Below are 11,427 nucleotides of genomic sequence, written 5' to 3'. Positions count from 1 at the left end.
TGGCCTGGTAATGCCTTGGGATCCCCCTGCAGAGTTGGCAAATGTGGGTGGGGAGAAGGAAGTCTGGGTTTCCCTGCTTAGGCTGCTGCCCCCGTGACCCAACCTTGGATAAGTGGCAGAAAATGGATGGATGGATGGATTTTGATTTCATATGTTCAGCTTTGCAGTTCTCAATAAACATAATTCTTGCACCTCAAATTTAAATCAATTATAAGTATCCAAAGATTCATGACACCAGTGGTTTTTAACCCGTAGTAAAAAAAACCAGGGACTTAATGCTGTTTAGTTACTTTGTACATGTATAAAACTATGACACTACCAAAAAGTCTGAGTGAGGATGTGTCATGTTTTTGATCTCTTCACTTTTCTATTTTGCACTCATTTGGCAGATATTATCCACTTACATGTGATTAGTTATCAATTAACCATAGCAATTAACCTAACATGCATCTGTTGTGGGTTGGAGGAAGCTGGAGTAGTACAAAGTACTTCACACACTGATAAAAATGGAAAATTTATTTTAAATGTTCAGTACTACGAAATACACAAACAGATGTTGCATAAGTAGTGATAAATAAGTTGTGTACAGAAAATTCAAAGTCTTCATAATGAAATGGCAATGTAAAAATGACAACAAAGGGAAATAAAGGCTAAAACTACTGTACAGCAACAAATGTAGCAAAAAAAGCATGATGGGCCTTAATTCCCTTTAATTAAACAAATAAATATTTAATATGAACAATCATGTTGCAAAAATAGCTCGACACTAGGCATTCCTGAAGCAAGCAAATTTGGTATTACTGAGATGGATCAAATGGAGACTTTTTTTTTTTTACCTAACAATAACTGACTTATTCATCATGTGCAACTTCCGCTCCTTGAGGATGTTTGGTATAAAAAATGAAACAGAAATAAATGTAAATAAAATATTTACAAATAATGCTGTCTTGTGCAGCTGCATTTAGCAACAGATTAAATCTGGTACAAAAACAAAAGAAGAAAAAAAAGCATAACAAGCACCTTTCTTTGCCTTGGTGGTAATAATAAAGGAGCTGTGGGTGTTAGGCGGGCATAGAAAAATACGGCGGGCATAGAAAAATACTTGTACAAAAGAACTCCCATTTTCCATCACACTATCAGCCCACACTGTCTAAAGCTAATAGAAAAGAAAAAGGACAAGGGAAGAAGCAAAAATGCCTCAATGTTATTATCTCCAAGGAGTTGAACAAAATGGTCTTCAGAGCTCATAGGTCATAGTCCACATCGGCTCCAGTGAAAGTGTGTCTCTATAAAGTGTAGTCAGAGCACAGTATTGGTATTCCACAGTGGCCACATCCATTCTAAAGATTTATTAGATTCCAATTTCTTCTGCTTCATCCAATTAGTAAAAGGACAACAGGTTAAAGGGAGAATCTTGTTAGCTCCCAGTGGACGTGGATGAGATACAGAACAGCAGCAGGGGTTCATTTCCCTATGTTCTGTGTGCCTCTGTTGGAAGAGATTACGCATGTTTGAGATCAGTCCTAGTCATCTTTACACACACAGACACACTCTTCATGGTGCTCCAGGGGCACATCAGTCAAGGACTTCTGCAGGCCTCTCCCACCACTGCGATGCTTCAGCAGCAGAACCTGTTGAAGAAGAGAATGCATTTGCTGACTACCAGACTTGAAGTTCATTTATAACATGCGTCAAGTGACAGCTTGTTCAGAGATGATTCTTTTCTATTCTACATTCATTTAGCAGATGCCAGTTGTTTTTGGCTGGCTTGATTCACAGAACATCTTTTTGAACACAGGGTTTCAGTGTTTGAGACATTCAGCTAAAGCAAATTAAATACGAGTTTTTAAATTCACTTGCTTCTCAAGCTTAGTATTTCTAGACTTTAAATTCTTCAAGCTATGTGGAAGACTGGCATTACATTTTACCTGAAGCTAAACATACTTGAAAATCTAATTATTGTAGTAGATTGATACATATATCTTATTTTTAGAGAGCCATACTGAAACAGTAAATGTGAATGTTTAGTTTCCAAAACTGGCTCAATTTTTTTTTTTTTTTTTGCTTTTGTTTTTGTTTATTTTTGCAAATGTGGACATGAGAGATTTTAGTACCGTCTCTAATTGGAGTCTTTAGCAATTTATAAAAGCTAGATATCGCGTGCTAGGTTATAATATCCAAAGGGAAATTATGATGCTAAATATTTATAAAGTCTTTTTTTGGTACCCACTTGCATTGTTGCCTTTCCCATGTTTTTTTTTCTTTTTTTTTTTTTTTCTATGGCCAACTATTACCAAATACTTTGATACAAAATGCGTAGAGCTGGATTTATACTCGCATGGCATCTTTATAAGGTTGGTTACGGCATTACTGTTCGACGCTCCATATCCACAGAGGTTTTATGTGCACTTTTTCCAGACTCAATGAGCAAACTTGATTGCAGTGCTGCTGCATGGTAATACTTCAATGGTTTGTGGTTACGTGTTTTGGGATAGCTATTGCTTCTCACTGAATTTGTCTGGTAATCCTTGCACAGAAACTGCAACACAATGCCGTCACGCAAAACACTCAAGCGCAAGAGCGCATTTCACAGTCGTCAGATGGGCCAGCTGTACTGTATGTACACTGCTCGAATGCAGGTAGCCCATACCTCTGAAAGCAGACTTGGTCAACTGTTAGGTTTGTGTTTACCTCGTGGTATTTCTTTGTGACCCTGGCAGGACTGCACTGGCAATCATAGCAGCGGTGAGAGCAGCAGGCACAGTTTCCACCACAGCGCTTCACAAGCAGGCAGCTAGGCCAGAAAATGGCATCTGTTCTTTTCAGTTCTTCGCGTAATGACACAGAAAAGTTTCGTGGCGTACAGCTGTACAATCGAACTTCTTCCCTCAGCAGATTGAGATCACCCCCTCCTCAAAGATGAAAAACAAAAGTCATTAGAATTACCCCAGATCCAAATATTCATGACAATTTCAACCCTTAGAGGTTGTTAAGAGCTTACATTCAGCCGTCATTTTCCATCCATTTTCTACAGCCGTTTAGTCCAATGCATAGTTATGTGTCAAGTACCATTTCAATAGTTTTAATGTTATATGGCTGTACATATGGGTGTTATGCTAAATTGTGATGATCTTTTTTAAAGAAAAACTGTTCAAAAGTGGCTTACCGCTAGCCTTCTTATTGTGGATGAATGATTTCCCTAGCACATGCCATGTAGGTTTATACAGCTCTTCCATATCCAGTTGCCATCGCTCAGGTTCCAGGTACTTCATGACCTCCTCCATAGTGCTCAGTCCTGCCACAGCTTCTGAGAGATCTTCAATGCCTTGTAGGGATGGAGGGAGAACTACAGGGAGCTCTGGCACTGGCAGACTCTAAAAGAATCATTGAAAAGATAGGTTATTAATACAGTAATTAATGCAATACAAGTTACAGCTGAAATATGTCTGTCAGTTTAAACTTTTGTCTATATAGATATATATAGATATAGATAGATATATATAGATATAGATAGATATATATAGATATAGATAGATATATATAGATATAGATAGATAGATATGTAGATAGATATGTAGATATATATATATATATATATAGATAGATAGATATATAGATAGATATAGATATATATAGATAGATATATAGATAGATATAGATATATATAGATAGATATATAGATAGATATAGATAGATATATAGATATATATAGATATAGATATATATAGATATATAGATATATATAGATATAGATATATATAGATATAGATATATATAGATATAGATATAGATCTATATATAGATATAGATATATATAGATATATATCTATATATAGATATATATATACACACACACACACACACACACACACACACATATATATACACATATGTATATATGCCCAACGAGTTGTTGCCGGTGGAGAAGAGAAAACTGAACATTCGTTTAACGTTAAATATCTTCTATAACACGAGAAAAAAGATGCTAGACCTGACACTAGAAACATTGCTAAATATAGCGCCGTTGACGTTAAGTTAAAATGACGTTAAGTTAGTAGCGGTGGCATATGTATATATATATACATACATACATACACACATGTACTTATTACACTGATGCACACAGTAGAACTTCCTTACTAACTTAGCCACATTGGTGCTGTATTTAGGCATTTTTAGACCCCTCAGACTACTTACTTTCTTTCCTTACTTAGGTTGTCATTGCCTTACTTATTGTATCTTATATGCACAGTTTCAATGAAATGGGAATCAATGTGATACAGTTTACACTGAGCAAAAACATGCAAACAAAAGAAATATATCATACATAATTAGGCTGTCAGTTGTGATGAAATCTCTAACATTTCCTCTGCTCACTTTACATACCAACATGATCCTATTGACATTATTGTTTCAAGCTCTCAACTCCTCTGGCTACAGCTTGCAGTCACAGAAAGGATTGATAACTGGGTTGTTCCCCCCTTCACCACCACACACACACACATTACAGAACAGACTAATCCGTTAAACCTTTCAGTGTTGTGACGCTGCGTTTGTCCAACATGTCAGCTTGCTGCTTTCTCTAATCTAATGTGACTGGCAGGTAGAAGGCAACAATGTGACACGTTTAAAAAAAAGAAAAGAGAAAAAGAGAGCATGTAAAGCAGCTGCTGGCAGCTGGATTTTTAAGCCGAGGGTGAGGTAGAAGTGTTTGAAAGGGGAAAAAAAGGCGATTCCAGGAATCCAAATCTTTCCTTTGATGAATTACAAGAAAAAATTTGAAAGGAATTCAGTGAGAATTGGTGGATGTGGTTGTAAAGCTCTTCCTTTTGTTGAACTCATACGATTTGGGGTTCATTTCCCATGAAATAATTCCCTGTATATGTAGAATTGTGCTGTTTGCACCAGAGTACAAAAAGCCCCAACAAACCTTTATAGTCTTAACCAAAGTGGTTTCTTTAAACATTGGAAAATATACAATATAATATGATATAAATAATTAGAGTTATTTCACTTGTATCAGGCTTGAAAACAGTATTCTGGATGGCCATCTCTGTGATGCAAACTTTATCTTAAGACTTAGGAATAGTTCTTCAGGCTTCTTCACAGACTTTCCAAGTCTCTTCTTTGGATGTTGGCAGCCATTTTCTGGCAAGATGATCACACACTGCTTCAATAATGTTGAGGTCTGGGATCAGGAGAGTATTCATCTCTATGTAAAGACCAATTGAACCTGATTTTTAGTCTAATTCCAATTTTTATGCCATTTGACATACATTTCAGGTGTGGTTCAGGCTTTTGCACAGTACTGCATGTAATATAAATATTAGTTTTATGGCATATACAAACCATAGAAAACAGAAGAAAGGCTCATTAAGTGGCAAATTAATTGATATTTCTACAATAAAAGAAGAAAAATAAACTGAAATGATCAACATACTTTGTGAGCATAATCTACTGTAGCATCAGCGAACCACTAACAAGGGCAGTAGGGACAAAATTTACTATTTTATTTATGACTATTTGATATAAAAGTAGTAAATATTACAAAGTGTATAAAACTTTTTGTAGAGGAACAGTTAATACAATTAACTGACAGCATAAGCATAGCTAAATAATATAATAAACGACAAACCAAGTCCCTTGGTATAGACTTAAAAATAAGAAACCAGTAGTGTGACATGGCTGCACCACAGGCAGCAAAAAATACAGCTGACACACAGCTGCGTCCGTGGCTCACATTTGACTCATTCTAATGAGGTTACTTCTATACCCACAGAAAATATCTTTGGTTTATTTGGCACTAACTGAGATAAACAGACACAAATATAAAATAGATATTTATGGGGAGATGAGTGGTCATGTGGTACCACTGTTAACAGTGAAACTGAGCTACATTTCCAGACAACAAAGGTAAGCTGTGAATCTTATTACTGAGCCTTAGCGGTGGCAGACAGAGTTGACTGGAAAACATTAACAGCTTGTGAATGCCGATGGTGCAACACTCCCCCAATTAGCAACACTCTGCAAACTCAGCTTCAGATGGAAAAGCCAAAAAACCCTTTAGAGGCACATCAAGATGGTGTGAATAAATCTACAAGGAGCAGATGGAAGAGCCAGTTTGAAAAACTCAGGAACACATAAGTGAACGACCACATCGTCTGGCAGCAGTGAACTGGAAGCAGTGACAGTGTGCTACATGTGCACAATGGAAAAGTGAAATTTAAGAGAAATGTACATGTTCTATAAACATACAGCTTTGAAAAGGAGGGCGAGTGGAATCTTGACCCACTGAGCCAGGAGGATCATATCAAGGCTTATATCAAGGTGTATCACTGCATCAAACCAAAGGCAGAACAGAAGCATGGGAAGAATAGCCATTAACTCTTAGACAAAGTGGACATGACAAGCAATCTGAAGGGGAAGTCTTAGATCATCAAATGTACTGAAATCAAACAGGGAAATAGTTCTCATCTGTGTCATTTTATTTTTTAGATTTATTTTGTATACAGAAGAACACTAAGTAACATTCAAAGTGTACTCTTACATCTGATTATCATATAAACACAAGAATAGCAGTGCTTAGACATTTCTTTTCACGAGTGATAAAGATTGAAATCATGGCTGAATTTATGACTAAATGACAAAACTATTTTCTGACAGTGGGGTATCATGTATTTAAGGCTCAAAATATCCAGAATTACAATTTATGAGCCTGGATGCACCAATTTATTTGGAAAGTTTACAGCTGAGGATGAAGTGGCAGATGAGAATTAACACTATGAAGTCTGAACCCACAGTTGTCTTTGGGTTTTTTTTAAAAGTGGGAGTAGCTACAATCAAAGATTGACCTGTAGATTGGGACAGCATCTGCAATGATTAAGAAAGGGGTTGCACAAAAAAGAGCCATTTAAAGTGGTTTTAGCACCTGGTCAATAAGCTTTTTTGGACACGCTAAAGATGTACTAGACATGATCTACCAGAAGGAATCCGTGAATCCATGAAGCAAACCATGGATTTACTGAAGATATACTTCTCTGCTAGCATGATGTATTTGTTCCAATCTTGAAAAAACAGCTTCATGGTCTAAAACCTCTCCCTCACCTACTATCTTATTATGGTGGAGAGGTTTGTGTGTCCTAATGGTCTTGGAGCTATAAGGTTAAGAGCTTTATGTCCTTGGTAGGGTCCTCCGTGGCAAACAAATCTCTACGAGAGGGACCAGACCAAGACTGCTATATGTGTTTATACTCTGAATAGTCCTTCAGAGTATCCACCCTTTCTGGTCTGTTGGAGAGCATTCCCTATGAAGCCTCTATTGTTCTGCTGGGGGACTTCAATGGTTGCGTGGACAATGATAGTGAGACCTGGATGGGGCATAATTGGGAGGAAGACCATGGCTGGGTTTAAAGAGGACCCAGATGAGGTGGCTTGACTATTTGGTCATGATGCCTCCTTGATGCCTGCCAGGTGAGATGTTCTGGGCATGTTCACCTGGGCATGTCTCTCCAGGAGGCCACTGGGAGGGCGCTGGGAAGATCCAGGCCACGCTAGAAAGATTATATCTCTCAGATGGCCAGGGAAAACCATGGGATCCCTCCAGATGAGCTGGTATATGTGGCTTGGGAGAGAGATGCCTGAGCTTCCCTGCTTACGCAGCTGCCCCCTTGACCCGACACCAGATAACCAGTGAATTATGGATGGATGGACTGTAATATTTAAGAAACACTGGCATTGTAGGCATTATAGATAATAACCAATTCATGTTCCTGTTTGCCTCTTCCTGTTCACAATGCTTATTTCCATGTGTGTTTTAAAGTGCTGAACTTTCCATTTTTTTGTGTATTTTGGCCCCTTATTTCATATTTTGGGTATTGGATTATCTGTTGTTTCCCTCAATTTGATCATTGCCTAGATTAAACATGCAGCATTTGGTGAAAAAGAAGACAAATTTCTTTGCTGTGGCTAAAAAACAGATCACTATGACTGCCTTGCCTAGCACCAGCATAGGCCCGTAAAAGCACTGTCAGCTGAAGAAGGAGATGTAAAATGTCACAGAAAATGGATGCATCACATGTCACTTTTGGCTGCATGGGAACAAAAAAAAACAAACAAGATGATTGTCAGAGATTGAAATCATGTCCTTTGGTTGATTGTATGGGCTTTTTTTATTAGAGCACTGCAATTGTAAAATGCTGAATACATTTTTGTTACGACACAAATCAAAATGCATCAGCTTATGAGCCGCAACTGTTTAAATCCTCTTGCCACTCAAGAATAGGCTCATTTTAAGATACAATTTCTTCAGCTTCCTTTGTTCTTTTAAAGCACAACCACACAGTCTTATTCTCGGTAGCTAAAATGACAGGTTCAGCTAACTATGTTGAGATGACAAATCTGAAATAGCATCTTGGGAGAGCTCTGGAAAACAATATCTTCTCCTTCACATGCAGCTGCAAACCACTTCCTTGCACAAGAGGACTTTAAGTAAGCAACACGATTTGTGTGTGTTTTGTCTGTGTCACAAAAGATTTTTTTTCCCTCTCACTGACTATACAGAATAAACTGCACTTGAGGTTTTTGTAAAAGAGACCTCAGTCTCATCATGCCAATGTCTATCTGTTTCAGCTATGGCTTGCACTTCTCCCAACAACTTCTGTTCAAATCTCCTCTTTTCATATTTAAACAGTAGATTTTATAGGTGCTAAGATACATTGGTGTTCTGACAAACTGGTGTGTGTTCACTCATCAGTGTAAAACTCACTTTATTCCATTAAAATAAACAACGCCTGTAAAGTTGTCTTTCATGCTGAACGAGCAGGGGAGTTGAGTTGGGGATTGAGACCTCAGCACACAAAGACAATGATGTATATTTTGTTTGCCCCCCGTAACCCACAACGCCCACCACTCAACACCCATCATGCTCTATTCAACAGGCTTCTTTTCCTCCGTGTTTTAACAACCTCTTCGCCGCAGCGCTTTTGCTTTTTCTAAAATGTTTTCCGGCGAATTACAGACTGGGTCTTATTCCCCCCCCCCCTTCCTTTCATGGAAGTGGTGGGGAGGAATCATTGCTTGTTTAAATATAAACTAAAGTGCTGGCCCCTGCATGGCATGAGGTTCCAGTAGCTGCTGGTTGACCACAGAGGAAACAGAGTGCTGCTGTTTAAGCGAACTCCTCCTCTGTGAGAGGGAAGTTCAAAGAAAAGCCAAACTGAACACACAGAGCCCAGAGCTTCCCTTTCCCCCTTATGGTTTCCGCACCTTCTAAGAGTTGCAATACTGAAGGAAAACTTGGTTTCTTGTTTCACCCAATGGTATACAGCAAGGCATTTGAAGACCATGGCAGAATGGTGTCATTCAGAATTTACATTTCAAGTTTCTAAACTTTTTAATGAATCTTTTCACCCTTCATTTTGGCTTTGTGATCATATGTTTTAGCTAAGAAGGCTTTGTAGACGTTTACTCTTAAATTTCATAAATCAATACATTGATTTCTATCTGGTCCAAACCTAATCATCCAACCATATGTCAAGGTCAGTCATTAGCCTTACATACATATATAATTTCCTGACCATAAAACTCCAAGAACTATTGAACTGCATGTTACAATTTTTTTTATCTAGCCTGGAGCATCACTCGTCAGTCATGTTTTATTTTATGACATACTGTTACATGCCTATTATGCAACATGGGTGATTCAGCAAAGACACGCAAGGACGACAATAAGCCCATAAAATACAGACAAAAAGTGATGGAGCAAGAGATAAGGTAAGATATGGAAAGATATCAGAGAAGAAACAGAATTCAACATAGATGTCAACTTAGTATTAATTAAAATTACCAAAGCAAACACTTCTACCAAAGTTCAATAGTGCCACTATAAAAATTCACAACATAACTTTAGCAGATGTTCTCAGTGACATGCCCCAATTTGATGCCTAATTTGGCATCAATCTTGCATCCTACTTGTACTATGAACTCTCTCCAGTAACAAAAATACAGTCTTATCTTGACTCTTTCTTTCTTAAATATTACCTTGCATTTTTTTTGCTGAATGAATCGTGACGTGCACTCCAAGCAGCTTGTGTGTGCCACAGCTTACTAATGTGTGAAACTGAGCAAAGCTAAAGCAAGGCCAAGCTGAAGCAACATGTTATCCCAGAAGAAAAAGTTGTATAATGTCATTTCTTTTTAGCATTGGGACACCACTGGGCTGCGATGGCTCCAGAAAAGCATATGATAGATATCAGTAGGCCATCCAGTGAGTCTGTAACACAGAGCTTTAGGGTCAGAAAGTAAAGTAATGAGTCTTAAAGATTTAAATAATTGTACTTTTTCATTAAAATCTAGCACAACCTTTGATCATTCCCTTTGTAAAGATGGGAAAAGAAGTCAGTTCAGAATTTCCTTAACCTGAATTGAATAATGTACTTCTCTACTTCAACCTGTATGGATTTTGAGATATGCATCTTTAACCCTCTGCATGAACCTTACCATATATTCAGATTATCTTGTGAATTGTTTGTTAGTCTGCCCTTTTATTAGAAATGTTCTTTGGCTTTCAAGATTGATGAATAATGTAATTATTGGGTGGCAGGAAAATCACAAAAAGGCTTTTTCAAGCAAAAAGACAGTCAAAGAGCAATAGCAATGCACATCAGTAATCGCAGTGGCACATTTCTGTAGCAGGTCACAGGGATTAATGAGGAGGAGCATTATTGACCAAAAGCAAGTCAACAGAACTAAAACATGGCAGTTGTCTCTTTAGTTTATCTGTGGGCTTTAGTCGTTGACAGAGTGGGATGAGGGGGATTCTGTTTGTGTATTTCAGGGTGTGTGGTCTATGGTTGAGGAAATAAAAAAAAAGCAAAAAGTGAAAGAGAATGATGAATGTAAAGAAGATGGAAAAGACAAGGACTGACAGATGTACAGAAAGGACAGAGATCTATTCTAATAATTTAGCAGATGATCCAGTTCCCAGTTGTAATCGAAGTATGCTCAATTTATTTAGCTAATAAAAAAATAAGGCATTCATTTTATAAGTGACACTGTTTTCCTTCAGATGTAGCCACATATTTCATGCTCAAGTATAAGAATTTTCTTTACATTAAAGTTGAACTATGTTACTTTAGAACAAAGAAACATTGCTTTCCTGACATGTTTAATTAACACAGGATTTGACATAAGATTTTCATAAATTGGACTAGAAAGACATTACTGTGGAGAACCACAATGCAATTTTACATCGAGGACACATATGTCCATGGCTTTTCTGTGAACATTCCCACAATAAGTACAAAGACATATTTTGCATGAATAATCAAGGAATTACAGTCAAGAGAGCAGATAGTAAAACAAGCAGATGGTCCTACATTGTGAAAACGTAAGTTAAAAAGCTGCATTTTCCCTGTTTTTGTTCGTTTG

At 37.5% G+C, this 11,427-nt stretch overlaps 1 protein-coding gene across 1 annotated transcript in view; it reads right to left on the bottom strand.

The window, feature by feature from the left end:
• Nucleotides 1-667: 667 nt before the first annotated feature.
• Nucleotides 668-11,427, bottom strand: part of pdgfc (platelet derived growth factor c) — a 56,514-nt gene continuing 45,754 nt past the window's right edge. The window contains exons 4-6 of the mRNA XM_079249533.1: nucleotides 3,167-3,374; nucleotides 2,692-2,912; nucleotides 668-1,631 (exon numbers count right to left, since the gene is read on the bottom strand). Of these exons, the coding sequence (XP_079105659.1) occupies nucleotides 1,524-1,631; nucleotides 2,692-2,912; nucleotides 3,167-3,374 (537 nt within the window). The 3' untranslated portion in view covers nucleotides 668-1,523. The remainder of the gene's footprint in view (nucleotides 1,632-2,691; nucleotides 2,913-3,166; nucleotides 3,375-11,427) is intronic.

This window comes from Telmatherina bonti (assembly GCF_933228915.1).
Source record: "Telmatherina bonti genome assembly, chromosome: 12".
Lineage (NCBI taxonomy): Eukaryota > Metazoa > Chordata > Actinopteri > Atheriniformes > Telmatherinidae > Telmatherina > Telmatherina bonti.
The sequence above is the reverse complement of the archived record's forward strand: the minus strand, read 5'-3'. Positions and strand labels throughout refer to the sequence as shown.